This window comes from Rana temporaria, chromosome 3, assembly GCF_905171775.1.
Source record: "Rana temporaria chromosome 3, aRanTem1.1, whole genome shotgun sequence".
NCBI lineage: Eukaryota > Metazoa > Chordata > Amphibia > Anura > Ranidae > Rana > Rana temporaria.
The window spans coordinates 307,822,313-307,846,807 of NC_053491.1; the positions used below are offsets into that span (position 1 = coordinate 307,822,313).

At 45.0% G+C, this 24,495-nt stretch overlaps 1 protein-coding gene across 2 annotated transcripts in view; it reads right to left on the bottom strand.

The window, feature by feature from the left end:
- Positions 1-24,495, bottom strand: part of LOC120932441 (deoxycytidine kinase 2-like) — a 376,692-nt gene that overhangs the window by 235,588 nt on the left and 116,609 nt on the right. For both annotated transcript variants that reach the window (XM_040344792.1, XM_040344791.1), the window contains exon 4: positions 18,242-18,389. In XM_040344792.1, the coding sequence (XP_040200726.1) occupies positions 18,242-18,389 (148 nt within the window). The remainder of the gene's footprint in view (positions 1-18,241; positions 18,390-24,495) is intronic.

Sequence of the window (24,495 nt, forward strand, 5' to 3'; positions counted from 1 at the left end):
TAGTCCAAAAAAACACACTAGGGCTTATTTTCAGGGTAGGGCTTATTTATTTCCGGTATGTACATTTAAACAACATTTAAACAACATTTAAACAACATTTATTCAAATACCGGTACAGTCATCTTCATTTTCATTTTCCTTTGAACTATTGGTCCTAAGCTCTCATTTACAGCAATATATGGTACGGTAGCTCTCCCTAAACAACATTTATTCAATTACAATCATGTCGTCTTCTTCTGGAATATCATCATAACTCTCCAAACCCTGATTGCCAGCCTGAATTTCTTGCATCTCAATTTCCTTTTGAACCATTGGGCCTAATCTCTCATGTAAAGCAATATAGCTCTCCTTAAACGAGTACTTCTTGTCCATGTAGCCTGCTCGTAGTGCTTTGGCAACACAGCTGTCAGTGATTTTATCCCATGAATTCTTCACCCATGTCACGACCTCTAGCAGTTTAGGCTTCACAAAGTTTCCACGCTGATTTCTGACCAATCTATTTTCAGTGTATTCATTGATTTGCTTGCGCAAATGGTCCTTGAATGGTTTGTTTATTGCAATATCAAGAGTTTGGAGATAAGCAGTCATTCCTGCAGGAATCATTACTTGATCTATTCTTCTCTCTGCAAGGAAGTTCTTCATGTCTTTTGCGCGGTGAGTGCTGGCTGAATCCCAGACTAGCAGACCTCTTTGGCCACCTCTCAGAACAAGTGGCAGCATTAAATCGATCCACTTTCTTATTACTGCTTGTGTGCACCAGGCTTTTTCTGTTTCAAGAACATAAATGCCTGAAACGCGTTCAATCTTATCTTTCTTGCCCTTTGCGATAATTAGAGGTGTGGCTTTTGTTCCATCCAGACGAATTGCCAAAACACAAGTAACACGTGCACTTTCATAACCAGTGGAGGGAACGTAGATGGAGGAGGCTCCCCTGTGATCAATTGTCGTTTGAGATCCTTGGCTCATATACACTGCAGTTTCATCCATCGCAATCATGTTGGAGAGTTGATATTTAGAAAAGTCTATGCCATCAATAAAGAACTTGAATGCAAGTGCACGTTTAACAACTTCATTATCTTCCAGCTTGAACAGTGTTGTCGATCTTCTTAGAGACAGTTCATATCGCTGAAGGAAGCCATCCAGCCAGTGGTGTGATGCTTTGAAATCTTCTGGGGATATGTCGAATTGTGGTGCCATTTCAAGGGCAAATGCTTGAATATCAGCCCTGCGCACAACCAAAGCCTTTGCTCTCTTGTCAGCAACCCATTCACAGATGACATCTTCCAGCTCAAGATATAATGGCTGGCGACCTGATCCACACTTGCGCTTCTTAGCTTTTCCTTCGTCCACCTTTTGACTGAGGTTACCGTACTCTGCTCGCCATTTTCGGACCATTCGGAGATCTAACTTCATCTCTTTGCAGAAAGCGGTAAGATTCTTGCCGTGGGAGTCCTCCACGATTCCTTTCTTGTACTCGACAGAATAGCTCTTTCTCTTTGCACTCATCTTGTCTGGGGATCAAAATACCGTACTGTATTAATACCGTATACGGTACACATAAAGTGCGCAAAAAGTCTCAAGTCTGTCTGGCTGGTTGATGCTTTAATAAAAATCATGTTCCTTTAAAGCATTATAAACAACACAGTGTTTGTGCTGTGTCATTTATCCCTCTCTATTTTCTGTTAAAATCTACAGTAAAAATTCTGTCTTGTCTTCCCCTCAGGTACGGTATCAAACAATACCCCATACGGTACACATAAAGTGCGCAAAAAGTCTCAAGTCTGTCTGGCTGGTTGATGCTTTAAAAACAATCCTGTTCCTTTAAAGCATTATAAACAACACAGTGTTTGTGCTGTGTCATTTATCCCTCTCTATTTTCTGTAAATCTACACTAAAAATTGTCTTCCCCTCAGGTATCAAACAATACCCCCCCCCCCCACCCCCACCCCCCATCAGGTCAGGAGTTCGTTTTTTATATAATTATTTGTGGTACTGTATGGGGTCCAGTGTTGTTTTAAATGTTGTTTTAAATGGTTCTGGTACAGTATACTGTTAAAAATACCTTTTTAACAGCGTTTATTCTTCTGAGGCGATGATTTTACTGAGAGGTGTTCAGCTGCAGTGACGTCAGCCCGCTCCGTGCAAAGAGGGAGGGGGGCGCAGACGTCAGCGGGAGGAGAGGAGGAAAGCGAAGAGCCGAGATTGCCGCTGACGTCAGTGCGCCGAAGACGACTTCTGGAGGGAGGAGGGGAGGAAAGAGAGAATAGCCGAGATCCGCAGAGACCGCGGCTGACATGCAACGAAAGAGCAAGCAGCAGCAGCCATCAGACGGGAGGGGAGAAGAGGACCTCCGGCGGGGCAGCAGTGAGTGAAAACCTATTTCTTTTACGGTAAATACACAGCAGCTATCGGAGACACTAGAGAATAGCCGAGATCCACGGCTGACATGCAAGCAGCAGCAGCCATCAGACGGGAGGGGAGAAGAGGTCCTCCAGCGGGGCAGCAGTGTGTGAAAACCTATTTCTTTTAAATATAGAAGCAAACGGAGACACTAGGCAACATTTAAAAAGCGTGTTTAAGGAGATTCACTAGGTCTTATTTTCGGGGTAGGGCGTATATTACAGCCCACACTGATAATCGAGATAGGTCTTATTTTCGGGGTAGGGCTTACTTTCGGGGAAACACGGTAGTGTGACATGATGGGTCGGTTACCCCACCTTTGATAACGTCCATACGACGAAACGCGTCAGGTAACCAGCCGCCATTACGTCACACGCCAGAGCCAGCTTCCGGGTAAGGAATCATAGAGGTGGAACGCAAACGGACACCGCGCTCCACATTGGACTCTCATACCCACCCCGGACCTGCCTGGCTTATTTCTACTATTGGAATATATTCCTATTGATTTGGGACTTTTGGCCGCGGCTTGCCTCTTTGTAGGCTTGTTTTTAATAAGTGTCATTTTTTATTTAAGTTCATTTTTTATTGTTACATATTTTTATACTACTGCCGGGAGGATCATGCAGATCCACAAATAAATTTTTCATCTGGCTGGAACTACTACCCTATGAGGATTTCTTTTTTCATTTCTCTTCTCACCATACGATCATCACCCTGAGTGCGGACGTCACGGCAACCATCGGGTACGGACCCCCACACAACACAGCTGGTAAGCGATCGGCATCAACCCTCTGATCCCCAAGGCTCTACACCCCCTTGAGGGGACCACCTTCTGGTAAGTGGGGATACAAGCGGGGGGAGCGTAGAACGCGTCTAGTGGCTGGGAAATCAGACTGCCACCTACTGGAATTTATGTCTTTGCACATGTATTAACCACAAGAGGGGACTCACTACTTGCCAATATCAATCTGTCATTTTTTGGTCTCTGGTTTTTGGTCCTAGTACTGATTCTTGTGCTGCTTGTTAAAGGGACATACTCTGTGGCCCCGGTGCATCAATTTGTTTTTGGACTGGTCCCTCCAGGACTATTTTAGCCCCCCAGACCCAGGTGGTCTGTGAGGACAATTCACGGAGGAACAGGGCATATCCAAGCTTATATTTATATATCCTTATTTACATATTGTTATCTCACTGGTTAATTATTTATGTTTGAATCTCGCAATTCATTATAACCCTCTATTTCCATCACCTACTATACTGGTCACCTGCAGTACCGTAGAGGGCTAATACATTTTTTATTTTTTATGACTCATATGGTGGAGCATTACACATTGCACAGGAGTTGACACCTCTCACATTTATTTATACATTGCGCGGACGCAATTATTTAAAGGGTCACACACTTCAGCTTACCACTCACAGTTGTTTTTCTCCCAAGTCGCTAGGGAGGCTTGGATTGCAGCACACTTATTGCTTGTGCACTGGCACACGGATTAATAGGGGACCTATCCTGAGTGGACGTCTTTTACCAATAAGAACCTGCCACACATAGGCACCCGACACTTGTGATACACACCTCACACCTGAGTGTCTGGAGTAATAGGGATCCCAAATCGCACTTCAACACAGCAGCACCACTACCCTGCATATTCACCCTACTCTATCACAATGCATTTTTATAGCACCAATTGCTATAAAAATGCCAATGGTCCCAAAAATGTGTCAAAAGTGTCCGCCAAAAGGTAGCAGTACCGATAAAAAAAGAAAAAATCGCTGATCGCCGCCATTACTAGCAAAAAAAAAAAAAAATTAATAAAAATGCCATAAAACTATCCCCTATTTTGTACACGCTATAACTTTTGCGCAAACCAATCAATGAACGCTTATTGAGATATTTTTTTACCAAAAATATGTAGAAGAATACGTATTGGCCTAAACTGAGGACAATTTTTTTTTATATACCGTATTTATCTGCCTATAGCGTGCACCGGCGTATAGCGCGCACCCCTAATCTAGACGTGAAATTCCTGGAAAAAAATGTTTTATTACTTACAGTTTTGGTGTCTTGCCCAGCGTCCATGTCCGGTGTCCGTCTGCGGCCTTCGTGGTGTCCTCCCCGCTTCTCCCGCGATGTCTCTGAGCTGATCCCTGATGTTTGAACGCCGCCGCCCCCGACATATACCGAGCGCAGTACACTCGGGCACGCTTGGCCATGCTCGGCTCCTCGCATAACTGCGAGGGGAGCTGAGCCTGGCCGAGTGTACTGCGCTCGGTATATGTCGGCGGCGTTCAAACACAGCGCGGGAAGCGAGTATCGGCGTATATCGCACACCTACGATTTTGCCCCGATAAATACGGTATTTTTGGGGGTATTTATTATAGCAAAAAGTAAAAAAGTACCAGTAACATTGACCGGTAGCTGGATTTCTGGGAAGTCTTACAGGACGGCACCCTGAGAGATGACTGTCTCCACCTGACAGGAAACACAATAAAAAAAATAAAAAAAAGAGGTTAAAACCCCGCCCCTCCCTGTGCTCCTCAGTTTGAGATAAAGTATGAACCCACCAGTGCACGGGAGAAAAAATTACAAACCAATAATGTATCACGAGGGTGGGAAGTAGGCCTGCCGTCCTGTAAGACTTCCCAGAAATCCAGCTACCGGTAAGTGTAACTGGTACTTTCTCAAGTCGTCTTCCAGGACGACACCCTGAGAGAGAAGCAAGTAGCTCCAGGCCTACCTTAGGGTGGGACCACTGCCTGTAGGACCTTCCTACCGAATGCCAAGTCCTGGGGCGACAGGAGTTCCACTCTATAGTGTCTTAAGAACGTGTTCTGGCTTGACCACGTTGCCGCTCTGCAAATCTGCTCCACCGAAGCTCCGGCCCTTTCTGCCAAGGAGGTTGCTAGTGACCGTGTGGAGTGTGCTTTAACTTTTGGAACCGTTTTACCAGCTTGAACATAGGCTAAGGAAATCGTCTGCCTTATCCACCTAGAAATGGAGGCTCTGGACGCCTGATGGCCTCTTTTCTGGCCCGAAAAATTAATTAACAGATGGGTAGAACGTCTAAACTCACTAACCCTCTCTAAATAAACTAATAAACAATGTCTAACATCCAGACAATGAAAGGAAGCTTCCTTCTCATTCTGGGGATTGGAACAAAAAGAAGGGAGAACTATCTCCTGTGACCTGTGAAACTTGGTCACTACCTTATGAAGGTACAGGGGGTCCTGACTTAGAACGACCCCGTCTTCAAATAAAAGAAAAAATGACTCTTTAATAGAGAGCGCCTGCATATCGCCTATCCTCTTGGCAGTCATGACCGCCAAAAAGGAAGGAAAACTTAAAGGTGAGTAACCTAATAGGGATACTGCCAATTGGTTGAAATGGAGCCTTGGTTAACTGATCCAAAACAATCGAAAGATCACAGGGCGGAACCCTAGAAACCTGGACTGGGGACATCCTATCTCTAGCTGTTAGGAACCTTCTAATCAGGGGATCCAGGGATAGGCGTCTATCCAAAAAATAAGACAAGGCCACTACTTGAACTCTCAGAGTCCTTGTGGCTAGCCCCTGGTCCACCCCGTCCTGGAGAAAATCTAGGATGGCCGAAGTCTCCTGCTAGGACACTTGTCTCGCCGAGCACCAGCGAGAGAAGACGCCCCAGATCTTGGAGTAAATACGCCTAGTGACTTTCTTCCTACTGGCCAGAAGCGTGTCAATTACCTTCTCGGAGCAGCCCTTCTCCCTCAGTTTCCATCTCTCACCACCAGGCCGTCAGCTTGAAGAAGCCGGGGTCTGGGTGATAGACCGGACCCTGCCGAAGAAAGGTCCGCCCGAACAGGGAGAAGGAAGGGAGGAGCCACCGACTCGCGCTCTAGAGCAGGAAACCAGGTCCTCTTGGGCCACCAGGGCGCGACCAGAATTAGTTTGCCTACTGCTAGACTTAACTTCTGCAGGACTCTCCGAATCAGGTTCAGAGGAGGAAAAGCATAGGCCAGGTGAAATATCCATACCTGGGCCAATGCGTCCACCCCCTCCGACCTGTGCTCCCGGGAGAGGGAGAAGAATCTCTTCACCTTCCTGTTCGCCCTGCGGGCGAAGAGATCCACCTCTGGGTTGCCAAAGTGCTGACAGATCAGACTGAAGACCTCTGGATTCAGTTCCCACTCCCCCTGAAGAATGGGCTGGCGACTCAAGTAGTCTGCCTCCAAATTGAGGGCCCCTTTTATGTGGACTGCCGAAAGCGAGGGAATCCTCACTTCTGCCCAGCCCAGGATCTCTAGAAACAACTCCAAAAGGGTGCGGGATCTGGTGCCTCCCTGATGGTTGAGGAAGGCAACCGCGGTCGCATTGTCGGAAAGAATCTGAACCTCCCGGCCCAAATTATTTTCTCCAGGGAGTCTAACAGAAAACCTAAATAAAGCTTCCTCTACTCCGGAAGGAGCGAGGATTTTTCTTTGTTGATAATCCAACCCAGGGATTCCAAGGTAGTCATGACAGTGGCCAGGTCCGCAAGAAGGAGATCCCGACTCTGGTTGTACAGTAACAGATCGTCGAGATAAGGGACTAGCGCTATCCCTTGCAAGTGCAGGAAAGCGATTGCCTCCGCCAGGACCTTTGTAAAGACCCTTGGACTGGAGGTCAGTCCGAAAGGGAGGGCAGCAAATTGCCAATGCTGCACTCCCTGGGCGGAGGCGATCACAAACCTGAGGAACCTCTGATGACCCAGAAAAATTGGGACGTGGAGATAAGCGTCCCTTAAATCGATGGTCACCATGAATACCTCCCTTAGCAGAAGTTTCCACTCTCCATATGGAACCTCTTGTGAAGGAGAGAGGCATTCAGGGGTCTCAGATTGATTATCAGCCGGAATTTCCCTGACGGGACCCCCAAACCTCTTTGGTACACAGGGATTGGGACTATGACTCCCTGCTGTGCCAGCTCTGCAACGTTCCGCAGAAGACCCGCTGACTTGAGGGGGTCAAATGGGTCAGAATGAAAATCGAAGGGGGAGATCGGCGAAATTCTGGCAAAATTCTAGCTTGTAACCCTCTCTCACAATCTGGAGGACATGAGGGCTCTGAGTTATGATCTCCCACCTGGGAAGGAAATGGGAGAGTCTTCCCCCAACTTTCCTGTCATTTGGAATCCTTATCGTTGGGTTTGGGATTGGAAAAAAGGATGCCCCCTTTTTGTTTGTCCTTCCCAACCCCCCAACGCCTATTGTTAGGCGGCCTTCTCTCTGAAGGACGGTTTCTACCCCCAAGTCCACCCTGGGGGCCTCGAAAAGTTATTTTCCTGTTCTGTCTAGGCTTGGTAGGGAAACTTATACCCTTTTCTGAGGACCTAGTCAGAGCCTGATCCAGGCCCCGTACCGAAAATGAGGGAGCCCTCGAAGGGAAGACCACAAAGGCGGTTCTTGGACGCAAGATCACCGTTCCATGTCTTGACCCACACTGCTCTCCTAGCAGAGTTGATGAGGGCTCCCGTCTTTGCGGAAGAACGCACAGTCTCTACCGCAGCATCAGCTAAATAAGCCACTGCACTGCCTATGACTTGTAGGGAGTCCAGAATCTCCTTGGATTTTGGAACCTGGGAAACATGTTCCATCAACTTGGAGATCCAAGAATCCGCATTCCTAGCAATGCAGGCCAAAGCCAATGTGGGGCTCAAGGCTGCCGCATTAGCCTCCCAAGCCCTACGCAAGGAAGTCTCAGCCCACCGATCCACAGAGTCTTTTAAGTTGCCCGCATCCTCAAAGGAGAGGTCCGACTGCTTGGAAACCTGCGCGAGGGGGGCGTCTAATCTAGGAGCTTTAAAGAAGTTATTCTCCTCCTCTTCTTTAAAGGGACATTGACGCTTCCAAGTTTTGTACCTTAGAAGTTTTTTCTCTGGTTCGGCCCACTCCCTGAGGATGATGTCCTTGAGGGACTGGTGTACGGAATGGCCTTTGTCTGAGACTTGACTAAGCCCTGGTACAATCTATCCTGTATGGATATCTGTTCTGCTGGCTGCAGAATCTCCTCAGAGGCATCAATTTCCCCAAGGAGGCCCTCCATTTCGTCGGCTGAAAAGATATACCTGCCTGTCCTTGCATCCTAATCTTCCTCCTCCGCCTGACTATCTGCCAAGCCCTGCTCCTGAGGGGGCTTTTCTGCATCCTCAGAGTCTGATAACAGGGACCCCAGAGACTGTTGGCAGACTCTATAAAACCGGGAAGAGGAATTTTCCTGAGAGGAAGGTCCTGCGGAGAGGGGTTCAGGCTCTTTGCCTTTAAGGGACGTTTGAAATTCTCTAAGCGTGGAGAGCATCTGAGATTGGACCTCGAGAAAATCCTTCATAATCTGAGATCTCTTTCCCAGTTTATTTCTGAATGCACTTAGCACAGAAGGGCTTAGAGTGATCTGAGGGCAATTTACTATTACAATAGCCACATCTTTTAAAACGGCTAGTGTCTTTGGATGAACGACTAGCACCCCCCTGGGCAACGACGTCCTCCCCTGAGAAAAAAAGGGGTACACAGAAATGCACAAATACTATGGAAAAACAGAGGGAAGGATCAGGGTCCCAGCACACCATACCCCCTGCTCAACAGGCAGACTCACCCCCCGTGGTCTCCTCCGCAGCCATGAACGGCCGGTCCTCCCGTTCCATGCTGAGGGAGGACAAGTCGGGCGCCTCTCTCTCGGCTGCTGTGTGTCTCCGGTGCCATGTGTGAGGCGTCTTAGGTGTGCTGGACGCCGATGGTGGCCGCCATCTTGGCGGAGCCGGAACCGGAGGTGACGCGTGCGCGCGTGAAGTCATCGCCCTGCGCCGGCCAGCCCCTCTGCATAGACGCCGGGAAAATGGCGCCGCCACGGAGAGGAACCACACAGATGCCGGGAAACCATATCCCGACCCACCGGAGCCTCAGACCGCGCAGGGACCCGAGACGAGCCCCAACCGAAACCAGGGAGCACCTGAGAGAGAGAGAGAGAGAGAGAGAAGTCTAGCCCCTGGAGTTCTAGGGTAGCCACTAGCCTAGAAGACTCCAGCACTCAGGGGGGTTCTTCCAGCTCACTCTGTGAGGCCCCTCTGAGTAGGAAGGGACCCCCCGGGAAGGAGTAAATCCTACTGGACCCAGAGGCTACCCATTGCCTGTGGTCCAGCTCCCAGGGGGGGACCTCCAGCCCCAGGCCTTAGGTCAGGAAAAATAAAAAAATTGTTTCGCTGTGGGGAAACACAATCAAGAACTGAGGAGCACATGGAGGGGCAGGGTTTTTAACCTCTTTTTTTATTGCGTTTCCTGTCAGGTGGAGCCAGTCATCTTTCAGGGTGCCGTCCTGGAAGACGACTTGAGAAATATTCATTTTTGTTCAAAATTGTCGCTCTATTTTTGTTTATAGCGCAAAACAAAAAAAAACGCAGAGGTGATCAAATACCACCAAAAGAAAGCTATATTTGTGGGGAAAAAGGACGCCAATTATGTTTGGGAGCCACGTCGCATGACCGTGCAATTGTCAGTTAAAGCGACAGTGCCGAATCGCAAAAAGTGGCCCAGTCATTGACCAGCAATATGGTCCAGGGCTGAAGTGGTTAAAAAATAACAAAACAGTAAAATTAGCAACATTTTGGGGGAAAATGTAAAAGATGATGTTGCACCGAGTAAATAGATACCTAACTTGTCACGCTTTAATATTGCACTCACTCATGGAATGGCTCCAATCTTCGGGACTTAAAAATCACCATAGGCGACGCTTGAATTTTTTTTGAAGGTAACCAGTTTAGAGTTACAGAGGAGGTCTAGTGCTAAAATTATTATTCTCGCTCTAACGCACACGTCAATACCTCACATGTGTGAGAGAGTGGGTAACCGCTCAAAGAGAACCAGGTAATCTGATTCCTGTGGTCCGAGCCAAGGGTGCAGGTAGTGCAATCAAAATGCAGGTTAGGATGAAGGAAAAAAGCTGGGACAGCCGCACTCCAAAAAAACTCCTTTAATTAAAAATCACAAAATACATGCCACAGCAAAAAACAGCACAACAAAAGAAAAGCTGACGTTTCGCACTATGCCTTAGTGCTTCTTCATAGCTAGTGTGTAAACAGTAAAATGAGTGAATATATACCTTACAACCCAATGAGTGGGAGGGGGCTCTGGAAACAATTAAGTTAAACAGGGTCCCCTGTATTGTATTTTGTGATTTTTAATTAAAGGAGGAGTTTTTTTGGAGTGCGGCTGTCCCAGCTTTTTTCCTTCATCCTAACCTCACATGTGTGGTTTGAACGGCGTTAACATATGTGGGCGGGACTTGCATGTGTGTTCGCTTCTGAGTGCCAGTTACTAGGGACAGGGGCATTTAAAAAAAAAAAAAAAAATCTTCTTTTTTTTTTTACCTAAATATTTTTTTCTTTTTGCACTTTTATTCCTATTACAAGGAACCTAAACATCCCTTGTACTAGGAATAGTGTGTGACAGGTCCTCTTTATGGAGAGAGGCGGGGTCAATAAGACCCCACATCTGTTCTTCAGGCTGGAAAGCATGAGATAGGGAAAAAAAAAAAAAACACTGATCTCATGCTTTCAGCCGCGATTGCAGCTTTGTTTATATTTTTAAATCTCTATGCTCCTCATTCGGCGGCGGACGATTCGTTCTCCGGGCCTCCGATGACACGGGAGAGCCCGGAGAAGCACCAGATGGCGGTGGGAGGGGGGATTGTCACCTCCCGCCGCCTGTAAGAACGATCAAGTGGCGGAACTGCCGCTATGACCGTTCTTATGGTGCGAACAATCGCCGACTGTAAAAAAGGATATCTGAATGATGCCTGTAGCTGCATCCATCATTCAGATATCCCCCACTGAAGTCCAGGACGTCATATGACATCCTACGGTACAGAAGTGGTTAAAAATTTGCCTTGGAGTCAGGGCCGGTACTACCACTAGGCAGCCGCCTAGGGCACACTGGAGAGAGGCGGTGGCACTTCCACCCAGGGTGCCCGGCCACCGGTGATCCTACCCCCTCTCAGCAACTAACTCAACAGGCAGCCGCTCCACTATAGAGTCCCTCTGTACAGTGTTAGAGGCGCTGGCACAGCAGCGGTGGAGGAAGGAAAGAAAACATCCCCTGTGTGCCCCTGATCATCACAGTGCCACTGGCAGTGAGTGTGACCTGTCTGTGTACCTGCGGTCACATCGTTACCATCAACCACCAGTCTGCCTCTGATGTACCGCTCCGCTACAGCCAGCCAGCTCTGCCTTTCTGCCCAGTGCTGCCTGTGCCCATACGTTGCATGCCCCCCCCCCCACCCCCCATCATGGAGGCCGTTCTCTCTCTCTCTCTCTCCTGTGTTTTTCCTATTGCGACAGCCAGCGCAAGGTTTACAGTACCCTGTTGCCGAGAACCAGATTGATGAGATCACAATGAAAGTACAATAACGGCGGCAGGTACTGTATGTCCCTTAGGTGGACCTGGGCCACCATACCCATTTTAAGGCCAATTACTAGAAGATAAGCCAGCCAAGTGGGGTCTAGCAAAATTAAGAAGTCAATTCCCATAGACTGCAATGGTATAACTTTTTCTCATGTTAGGCTCTTTGTTTGCCCACTCGGACCAGGGGGTGTTTGTCCCATCTCTAATTTTGTAGCATGCTGGATGATGCGATTCATTTTGGACAGGACTGCCTCTGCATTTCTGGTGATCTGAGCATGCCCAGGGACTTAGATTTGTTGATGTTGCTTTTTGTGTGTGACAAGCACTTGGATGTTTCTGAGCATGCTCATAAAGCGTGTTTTTTGGGTTGGTAATTTAAGAACATCTTTATCAGGTGTACCAACTTTAAAGTTTAGTCACTACATTGGGTGAACTTGTGTTTTGTGTGATTCATGGGCTGTGCATGTGTTTTCAATTGCCTCATTAGCACACAAGCCTATGTTATATAAAGCTTGCATAAAGCAGTTGTTACCTGCCCTGAAAAGGTCAGATTGTGTGTGTGGCCAGCTGGCAAGATTTTATTTGTGTGTCCTTATCGAATGGCTTTGCAAAACAGATATGTTTTTGATCAAGGTTTTTTTTGACTGATTTATTTTGGGTGGGGGCCATCTTCATCTGAAATATTTGTGAGGTTGTCAATGTATGTTGTTTTTAGGGTGTTCACTTTGATGTATTTGTCTGTGCTGCATTATTTTGCAAAATATTTCTCAAAATGTCGTGACTAATTAATGTTTCAATCCTTAATAGATGTCTGGGTCTATTTATCCTGTTTCCTGTCTCAAATGAACCTATGTTTATTTTTTTTATATTTATTTATTTTTGTTTGATTTTTTTGTTTGTTTTTGCTTTCCTTGTTTTTTTGACCAATAAGATTACTTAATGTTGAAGTTTGTTTTTTGTTACTTTGTCATGTTACAGATTTTGACAGCTGCAGCTGAAATAGGCTGATTGGCCTAACAAAACAGGTGTGATTTTTGTCTCAAAGCTCCTTTCCTGGTGCCTTCATGCATGGATTGTTTGCTGCCATGTTTATACATGGCAGCAAACAAGGAAAGGAAAAGGAAAGGAAAAATATAGAGCGGTAAGTATTTTTTTCCTTTTTACTGCAGTGCATCTCAGCCTCAGTCCTCAAGTACCCCCGACAGGACATGTTTTGTGGATTTATCTTATCAAGAATTTTGTCCAGACTGTCTTTTAAAGCACGTGTGCAAGATGAAGGAAAACTGCAAACATGGCCTGTTGAGGGGGGGGTATTGGCGGACAGGCTTGAAGTGCTGATTTACAGCACTGTGCTTAAATCTAGCGCAAGGCAATCCTATTCTAATTGTGGGTGTTTGAGGGAAGCCAAGTGAGTGTTAGAACCCCTGCTTGTGTTTTTTGGGTTGGGCTTTGTGTCCCTTTTCTTAAAATTGGCTTCACTTCCTATCACACAGCTGAACAGGGAGTGAGGTTAAAACCCTATCAATGTCTTTTCTTGGGGACACACAGGTCAATCTAACTAGTGTCCCCATTAAGAAAATTGCACTCCAGCACTGCTGTGTACACCCCAAATGGTTAGTTTTGGGTTTAGTAAATGAAAAAGCCAGTCTGCAGTACAAGCGTGGTCGCTGAAAAACTGAATGGAAGCACTGATGATTTTAACATCCAATCATGTAGAAGCAAAGTTTTTTTTATTTTTGATCTTTTCTTCCTTGCTTGTCCACTTGTAGTGCAAAGTGGATTTGCCTTTAGTAAATAGACCCCAAAGTCCAAGATCCCTAATAATTTGGGGTGTACACAGCAAAATGCTAGAGTGCAATTTACATAATGGGAAACTATTTGGATTGATCTGTGTGTCCCCAAGAAAAAAAACATTAGTAAGGTTTTACCCTCACTTCCTGTTTGGCTAGGTGACAGGAAGTGAATTAATATGAAGTAGAAAGTGACAAAATTTGTGAGGTGTCTTCACCCCATCAGGGGTGCAGACATCCCCAAAAAATAAGCAGACTTTTAATCCCTCTGCAATTTAGCCCCAAGTAAAAAGAAGAAAGGATTTCATTTAGTTTAAATTTGCTCAGATCAACTGTGATGCATGTCAATGGCCCATTTAGCCCTTGTTTAATTGAAAACCAGTTGCCTTTCACTAGAAACATTTGTTAGTCCGATCCTGGAAATCTGCATCTGCTTTACTATCACTTTCCCTAAAAATTGGGTTCCTGCATGTAGATGCGCGACCACCGTGTATTGGATATGCGCATATGTGGTTCTCGGAAAGCGGTGGCCAGCACACAGGACATCACGCCCCTACAGGAAGTTACTTGTACTGCTGCTAAAGGTCTCGTCTCTGGAGGCAGGGATGATACTTATTTGCAAATTAAGAAAATTATTTATTTAACCACTTGCCGCCAATGACAGATTGACGTCGGCAAAGTGGTTTCAATATCCTGAGTGGACGTCATATGACGTCCTCAGGATATTGAGCCGCTGCGCGCCCCCAGGGGCGCGCATCGCAGCAATCGTTGTTGCGGGGTGTCAGTCTGACACCCTGCAACACCGATCTAGGTAAAGAGTCTCTCACGGACTCTTTACCACAAGATCAGCGGTGTCCAATCACGGCTGATCACGATGTAAACAGGAAAAGCCGGAAATCGGCTTTTCCTCACTCGCTTCTGTCAGACGCGAGTAGAGCCGATTGGTTGCTCCTCTGACAGGGGGGGGGGTTTGTGCTGATCGATTATCAGCACAGCCCCCCGAGGATGCCCACTGGACCACCAGGGATGCAAAACCAAAACACAGGTATGCCACCCTAGACCACCAGGGATGACAATGACACAAATAATGGATGCCAATCAGTGCCCGCAATGGATGCCAATCAGTGCCCACTGATTGGCAGGCATTGTTTGGCACTGATTGGCATCCATTAGTACAACACATACAATAGTGCCACCTATCAGTGCCCATCTGTGCCGCCTATCAGTGCCCACCTGTGCCGCCTATCCGTGCCCAACATCAGTGCCCATCAATGTCTTATTGACCCCGCCTCTCTCCATAAAGAGGACCTGTCACACACTAGTCCCATTACAAGGGATGTTTACATTCCTTGTAATAGGAATAAAAGTGATTAAAAAAAAAAAAACTAAATAAAATTACGTAAAAAAAAAAAAACACACGCCCCTGTCCCTAGTAGCTTGCACTCAGAAGCGAACGCCCATGTAAGCCCCCCCCCCCACATACGTAAACGCTGTTTAAACCACACATGTGAGGTATTAACGCGTGCATTAGAGCGAGAGCAATAATGCTAGCCCTAGACCTCGTCTGTATCTCTAAACTGGTAACCTGTAAAAAAAATTAAAGCATCGCCTATGGAGATTTTTAAGTCCCGAAGTTTGGCGCCATTCCATGAGTGTGTGCAATATTAAAGCGTGACAAGTTAGGTATCTATTTACTCGGTGCAACATCGTCTTTCACATTATCCCTAAAAATTGGGCTAACTTTACTGCTTTGTTATTTTTTAATTCATGAAACAGTTTTTTTGGCAAAAAAAAGAACCTTGTCCCCATGTTGATGGGGACAAGGGCCTCATTCCAAAACCCTGGCCGGTGGTTGTGGGGGTCTGCGGGCGGGGGGCTTATCGGAATCTTGAAGACCCCTTTAACAAAGGGGACCCCCAGATCCTGCCCCCCCCCCGTGTGAAATGGTAATGGGGTACATTTCACAAAAAAAAGTGTAAAAAAAAAAAAAAAAACACACAATAGCCGGCTTTTGACAATTCCTTTATTAACTACTTGCCGACCAGGTCGGCTCCCCTGCGCGAGAGCCCATAGCTCTACGTCGGCTCTCAAAGCGGCCACTAGGGGTGCGTGCGCGCCGCCTGCTCGTCCCTGACTCCCGTGCGCGTGAGGGGAGAAATGCAATGTATGAACATGTATGAACAGCGATCAGTCATTATCCCTAGTGAGGCCACCCGCCCCTACAGTTAGAACACACCCAGAGAACATATTTAACCCCTTCCCTGCCCCCGAGTGTTAACCCCTTCCCTGCCAGTGGCATTTTTATAGTAAACAAAATGCATTTTTATAGCACCGATCGCTATAAAAATGCCAATGGTCCCAAAAATGTGTCAAAAGTGTCCGAAGTGTCCGCCATTATGTCGCAGTACAGAAAAAAAAAATAGAAAAATCGCTGATCGCCACAATTACTAGTAAAAAATAAATATTAATAAAAATGCAATAAAAATACCCCCTTTTTTGTAAACGTTATAACTTTTGCGCAAACCAATCAATAAACGTTTATTGCGATTTTATTTTACGAAAAATATGTAGAAGAATACGTATCGGCCTAAACTGAGGAAAAAAAACGTTTTTTATATATTTTTGGGGGATATTTATAATAGCAAAAAGTTAAAAATATTCAATTTTTTTCAAAATTGTCGCTCTATTTTTGTTTATAGTGCAAAAACGAAAAACCGCAGGTGATCAAATACCACCAAAAGAAAGCTCTATTTGTGGGAAAAAAAGGATGCCAATTTTGTTTGGGAGCCCCGTCGCACGACCGTGCAATTGTCAGTTAAAGCGACCCAGTGTCGAATTGCTAAAAGTACTCTGGTCTTTGACCAACAATATGGTCCGGGAGTTAAGTGGTTAATGTCTTCTTTCCACGCTTATTCTTCCATCTTCTTCTTTTCTGCTTTCATTCGGGTTTCTTCCTCCATCTTCTTCCTTGGGTCTTCTCGTCCGCATCTTGCACCGGCTTCTTCCTCCATCTTCTTCTCCTTCCTTCGGTCTTCTCGTCCACATCTTGCAAGGCTTCTTCTTTCCAGGACGATCCGCCGTGTGACGCTCCCGTTCTTCAGACAGTACTTTTATCACTGAGGGGGGCGGGGTCACAGGAGCGTCACACAGTGGGAACTTCAATTGGAAGCGGATCGTCTGGGGAAGAAGCCGTGCAAGATGCGGACGAGAAGACCGAAGGAAGAAGCAGAGGAAGAAGTAGAAGATGGAGGAAGAAACCCGAATGAAAGCAGAAAAGAAGAAGATGGAAGAAGAAGCAGTGCGGAAAGAAGACAATAATAATTAATAAAGGAATTGTCAAAAACCGGCTATTGTCTTTTTTTACATTTTTGACACATTTTTTTGGTGAAATGGTAGAGGTACAATGTACCCCATTACCATTTCACACGGGGGGGCAGGATCTGGGGGTCTTCCAAATTCTGATAAGCCTCCCGCCTGCAGATCCCCACAACCACCGGCCAGGGTTGTGGGGATGAGGCCCTTGTCCCCATCAACATGGGGACAAGGTGCTTTGGGGGGGGGACCCCAAAGCACCCTCCCCATGTTGAGGGCATGTGGCCTGGTACGGTTCAGGAGAGGGCGCTCTCTCCTCCCCCCCTCTTTTCTGCGGCCGGCCAGGTTACGTGCTCGGATAAGGGGTCTGGTGTGGATTTTTGGGGGCACTCCACGCCATTTATTTTTTTAATTTGGGGTGGAGTTCCCCTTAAAATCCACACCAGACCTGAAGGGCCTGGTAATGGAATTTGGGGGACCCCACGCTTTTTTTTTTTTAATGAATGAATTTGTTCTAAATTGCCGGGAGCCGACAATTCATTATAGCCGCGAGTGATTTTTGAAATTACTTTTTTTCCTTCAGAATGTTATTTTGAGCAGGGACAGTTCTAAGTACGGGAAACATGCATTATTTCACATGCTTACTTTACACCCCCCCCCCCCCCCCCCCCAGGTACGAAATTTAAAGGAATATTTCACTTTTATTGTTGCACTTTAAGCATTATTAAATTCATTAAATTCGCTGCTCCCGAAAAAACGGCCGTTTTAAAAAAATAAAAAAAAGCATTGAGACATGTCCCCTGGGGCAGGACGCAGGTCCCCAAACACTTTTTAGGACAAAAACTAGCATATTAACCTTTAAAATGAACACTTTTGATTTCTCCCATAGACTTTTAAAGGGAGTTTGGCGGCGGCTTTACATATTAATTGCATTGCGCTGGCTGCTGCGCCGGTTCATGCGCCTAGTTAAGGATTCATCCGGCGTGCCAATTAAGCCATGAACCGGCGCAGGGCATTGTTTTTAGTAAATCAGCCCCATAGTCTCTGAAGAAATGCATCTGTTATAGGTATAGTGGCTCAGAGGCAACCTGCCATAAAAAGATCCTGGCCTCAGCAAACACGCAGAAAGGAGAGTAAACTTGTGGCCAATCAATCCTGGATGGAGTCCACATCAAGAAACCAATTATATCCAAGCTAAAACTGTCAGCATGGCACAGTAAGCATGGATCTAAAATCAGAGGTGTAATTAGATCCTTTAGGGCAAGAAACCATGAAGGGCCAGTTTATACCGAGGTGTGCGATTTTCTCTCGCTCTCTAAATAAAAGGCTTACCTCTGGTGTTGCACGGAGATAAACTATGCCATCCAGTTCTATTTCTGTCTCAAACTGAGTCAGAAGCCAGGTATGCCAGTCTTGGTAAATAGCCCACTCTGTTTCACTGATGCTTCCCGACTCAAACAAGCTTGAAGCAAATACATACCTAAAAAGCCAAGAGAGAAGAAACATGAATTCAAAGTGTAGATCATGGGAATAGGCAGCGCTGCTCAATTAAAAAATGCAAGAAAAAAAACAGGGAAACAAAACAAAAAAACTACTATTCACCTTATACAGCAGTGGTCTTCAAACTGTGGCCGGGGGCCAGGTGCGGACCTTTGCTTGCTTTTATCTGGCCCTTGGGACACCATTTCATTCACTGACACCAATAAAGAGGTACAGTTTTTCCCAATGACACCAACAATGAGACCCAACGACACCAATAATGGGGCACAATTCCTCCCACTTACACCAATGATGGGGGATTTTTCATTCCAAAGTCTGAAGGGCAGTAAACTGGTTTGAAAGAAAGTTTGAAGACCCCTGTTATACCTTATATAACAAATTTGCAATAGAGTGCAACAGAAAATAATAAAATGGTTTGTGTGGTTAAGAAACCCAGTCATTTATATAATATGCAAAAACTGTGCAAAGATGCTTAAAGAATGTGTACAATGTTAGTCCCACTTTTTATAAGGTGCTACAAGCACTGTTCTGCCATGGCTTCTGAGGGTACGCTTTACATCTTATTTCTCAAGTTATGGAGGTACTGTATTATTTTGTTAAGTCAGTGTATTTCTACTCTCACCTGCATTAACTAGTTATTAGTTGTTCTCATTTCCCTTTGTTGATATCTGGAGCCCAGCTTCCCAGCTGCTGGATGACTTAAAGCAGAGGTTCCGCGGTTTTTGTTTTTTTTACTTTTGTGTGCAATGCATAGTTAACCACTTAAGGACCGCCTCCTGCACATATACGTTGGCAGAATGACCCGGTCCGAAGCTGCGGGACCCGATCGACGCTGGAGTCCCGCGATCGGTCCCCGGAGCTGAACGGGGAGAGCCGTGTGTAAACACGGCTTCCCCGTTCTTCACTGTGGCGGTGTCATCGATCGTGTGATCTGTTTTATAGGGATGCACAATTGATGACGTCACACCTACAGCCACACCCCCCTACAGTTGTAAACACACATTAGGTGACACATAACCCCTTCAGCGCCCCCTGTGGTTAACTCCCAAACTGCAACTGTCATTTCCACAGTATACAATGCATTTTAAATAATTTTTTTGCTGTGAAAATGACAATGGTCTCAAAAATGTGTCAAAATTGTCCGAAGTAACCGCCATAATGTCGCAGTCATGAAAAAAAAAAAATCGCTGATCGCCGCCATTAGTAGTAAAAAAAAAAAAAAAAAAATTAATAAAAATGCAATAAAACAATCCCCTATTGTGTAAACGCTATACATTTTGCGCAAACCAACCGATAAACGCTTATTGTGATTTTTTGTTTTACCAAAAATAGGTAGAAGAATATGTAATGGCCTAAACTGAGGGAAAAAAAAATTATATATTTTTGGGGGATATTTATTATAGCAAAAAGTAAAAAATATTGTATTTTTTTCAAAATTGTCGCTCTATTTTTGTTTATAGCGCAAAAAATAAAGACCGCAGAGGTGATCAAGTACTACCAAAAGAAAGCTTTATTTGTGGGAAAAAAAGGACGCCAATTTTGTTTGGGAGCCACGGTCGCACGACCGCGCAATTGTCTGTTAAAGCGACGCAGTACCGAATCGCAAAACCTGGCCTGGTCCTTTAGCTGCATTTTGGTCCGGGTCTTAAGTGGTTTAACATATATGAGTTTGACACTCACTTGCTATCCGCCTCTAGTCCGATTGCCTCGTTTCCCGTCGTAAAAAAACATCCAGGCGTTTTCAATTTAGCTTGTGGGCATTGTGAAGCCCACAAGCAAAGACTTCCTGGATGCGATGATCCAACGCTCCCATGATGCACCGCGTAAACTCGTGCATGCGCATTGACGCATCACCATGACAACGGGGGACGTCACAGATACACGCCCAGCGCCAAGCTCCCATGACACACTGGGCCGTCGGGGGGGGGGGGGGGGGGGGGAAGAAGGGACACACCCACTCCTGTGGGGAAACTATACATGGAAGAGAGTTAAAAATCAACAGAATCACAGTAATCCTTAAACTACAGGGAAAAAAAAAAACATTGCTTATACATGTACTAAGGCTGCAGTTACTAGCGATATAAAGTTCATATTGAGGGTAAACCTCCACTTTAAAGACCAGTGGTAGACTCAGGATGTCACCTTCCCAAGTGTGAGTGAGGCTTTAATGCTTTCTGGCAACATGGGACATACCCACTGATCATAAATCATCTTTCCTCCACCTCTCCCCCAGCTGCTATTTTCCCATCCTTCCAGGCCTATGCATTCCTATGCCAAGGAAGCTTTTCACATGTGCCTGAATAAGCCGAGACTGTAGCCCCCAGTTATTAGCTTACTGCGGTGAGAAAAGAAGATTATCTTTGGGAGATGTGAAGCTTCCATCCCCTACTGATACACACCGTCAAAGCACTTGTTACTTTGTAAAAGGGACGTAAACTGACCTAGTTAACTGTTCGGGAATAATGGTCAGTAGAGTGTTTGCAATTTTGTATGTTTTTTTAAAGTAAGCTCCCAGCTTCTATTGGTACAGATTCATTTTATACACCAAACCACAGTGTGCCTTACTCAGGGTCTTTTAAAGGGTAATTTTTTTTTAGGTAATGCCTACCTAATGTACTTGCTCTGCTGTTATATATTATCCTGTTTTGGTGATGTATTTCTTTATCTGAGTTATGGATTTAAACCGATATCTTGGCATGTCAGGGGTCTCAATGACAAGTTTAACCACTTGGCATCCTGCCTATTGTTAAAAGACGGCCACAAGGTGGCTCTCAATTGCCGGGAGGACGTCTATACACGTCCTCGGCTCGTCCGGCCACTGGGTGGCGCACAAGCACCGCCGGCGGCACCCGCCGCATCACTGTAATGCCGATGCGCGTGCCTGGTGGCCGCGATGTCCGCCAGGCACCCGCGATCGGCGGTTACACAGACAAGGACATGGATCTGTGTGTGTAAACACACAGATCCACATCCTGTCAGGGAGAAAGGAGACTGATGCTGTGTCACCTCCCCCAGTCAGTATCCTGCCCCCACAGTTAGAAACACTATGCAGGGTACACATTTAACCCCTTCCTTGCCCCCTAGTGTTAACCCCCTTCCCTGCCAGTCACATTTATATAGTCCTTAGTGCATATTTATAGCACTGATCGCTGTATAAATGTGAATGGTCCCAAAAATGTGTCAAAAGTGTGTCGCAGTCCCAATAAAAAAACGCCGCCATTACTAGTAAAATAAAAAAAATAAAGAATTCTGTCCCCTATTTTGTAGGCGCTATAACTTTTTTTTTTTACCAAAAATATGTAGAAGAATACGTATCGGCCAAAACTAAGAAAAAAATATATATATATATATTTAAAAAAATTGGGATATTTATTATAGCAAAAAGTAAAACATTGTGTTTTTTTTTTTAATGGTCGCTCTTTTTTTGTTTATAGCGCAAAAAATAAAAGCCGCAGGTGACCAAATACCACCAAAAGAAAGCTCTATTTGTGGGGAAAAAAGGACGTCAATTTTGTTTGGGAGCCACGTCGCATGACTGCGCAATTGTCAGTTAAAGCGACGCAGTGCCGGAAGCTGAAATTTCACCTGGGCAGGAGGGGGTATATGTGCCCAGTAAGCAAGTGGTTAAGAGGGCATTTATGTTAACATTTCTAAATCATCATAGACCCCATGTTTTTTTTCTCCAGGAGACCCTGGTAGGCAACAAGATCTTAGTCTTACGCAGATCATGGGTACAACAAGCCTTCCACGTTACCTATTCAGGATATGCTTGAGGTGTGGCTATTCTAAATAAGTTACTAGCATTTTAAGTTCTGCATGTTATTAATGATCCGTCAGGGAGGTATATTATCTGATAGAAATTAGGGCAACGGTCTTTGCTTTTGTTAATTTATATATCCCTCCCACTTTCAACCAGCAGGTCCTGACATTTATGATAAATTGGCCCCTTTGACTTTCTCCCAGTTATATAATTGGGAACTTTAATTCCACTATTGACGCAAAGCTTCATTCCTCCAATCCTTTGAGAACTTACACTTGCATCTTTGGGCCCAGGCCTTTGACTATATGGAAATCTAGCATTGGAAAAACCCAGGGGATCAGGGCTTATTCCGATTTCTCCTCTACACACAAATCTGGCTCCCAAATTGATTTAAAGGGTGAACAGATATCTGCGCTAACTTGAAAACAACGGTATTGAAACAGAGCAGCTAGCACAGTTTGTAGATAAAGCAAACAAAAATAGTAAAAGTTCAATAGTGCAGCGCTCCAGTGAAATTAATTAGTTAATAATGTCCAAATGAGTATGATCATCAATGTAGTTGAAATGAAGGACCTCCATCAAGACTTCAGTGTGCAGACATAGAAACACACCACACCCTGTGCAGTCAAACTGCTTACCAGAAAGACATCATTATGGGCATGAAAAATCAAATAATGCAGGGGTTAATGGCAGTCACACTTCCAACCGGATGTATAGGTAGAAAACGATTATCCACAGACAGCATCAAGGACAAGGAGCATCCAAAACTCATAAATATCCAAAAGGTGTATATTGCGTTCATCAGCAAGAGTGTAACCAAAAATGCAGATAGGAAACAGCAATAGTGAAGCCCGTAGGTAAAAGCAACACGCAATTTATTGTATGGTACTTACAAAAAAAACGAACAGGTAAACAGGCATCAAAACATAAAAGAACTCTGCGGCTCATAGCGTACTTGTATCAGCCAGCCTGACATGTTTCATCCAATGTGGCTATTATCAGAGGCCTCTCATTAAAAAAGCCGGCATAAAAAGATTCCACACCCGCCCAAGAACCTCTCCTTTGTTTGGCGGCCATGATGGTGAAAACGTAACCAACCCCCACTCTTATTCTTAAAAGGCGGATTCAGAACCACCATACGGCTCTATAGGAAAACTCCTCCCCAACAAAGGGAGGGTTAGAACCAAGCCTCATTCTCAATGGTAATTATAAACATGATTACAGTTGCAGATATACACCTGTAAATAATGCAAATGTAACATTACAATTTGAGAATATATATCAAAGGGTGAAACATCTGTGCTAGAATGAAACTATCAGACTGACAATTTTAGTATTATTCCAAATAAGGAAAACACCTCCTTAGATATAACATCCTCTATGGCACCTGGTATTAAATATCAAATCCATATGAGCATCTAAAAGGAATAACAAATGAAGTTTTTCCAATTAGAAATAACGATAAAAAACTATCAAAAACTGACCATCAAAATTGTTATTTTATTTTTTGCACCCAAGCCTGCCCAGGTGGAATGCAAAAAAAAAATTGTTCATGCATTATCAATAAATGCGTCGATTTCTATATTAAGGCCCAAAGTCTCAAACATTTAACCCTATATATCAAACTCATTTTGAGTTTGGATATAGCTTTCCTTTTTGGTCCTCCCCTCCAATGGCTTTTGAGTTTATCAATAGCTAAAAATGATGTCCCTGTTGGATCTCTATGATCTCTATAGTGTATATATATATATATATATATATATATATATATATATTATATATATAGGATCTCTATCCTCTCTATAGTGTCTAGACACGGAATGTCCCTTAAAACCCCTCCAAATATTGCCAATGTGCTCATTAAGCCTCACCTGAAGAGCATGCACAGTACGTCCAATGTATTGTAACCCACATGGACAAATTATGGAGATACACCACGTTGGTTGTGGAACATGTCGTGAAAGTTTTAATATCAAAGTTCTATGAGGTGCTGTTGGAGACAAAAGCAGTAGTCTTTCGTTCCTTAATATGGTTTATACTACAAACGGCACATCTTTTACATTTATGGAACCCTACCAGATTTTGAAAAAACATTGGTTTACTAATAGGGGGATCGCAAGCACTCTGTGCCAAAGAATCCTTCAGGGAGGGAACCCCCCCCTGAATACTACTTTAGGTTTCTCTGGAAGGATAGGTCCCACCACAGCATCATCTTTGATGATATGCAAATGCTTGTAGATCAACTTCTTTACCAAATTCTATTAGTTCGAAAAACCCGTGATGAAAGGATATTCTTGGTTCCCAGACACCACTACCTTCTCAGCCC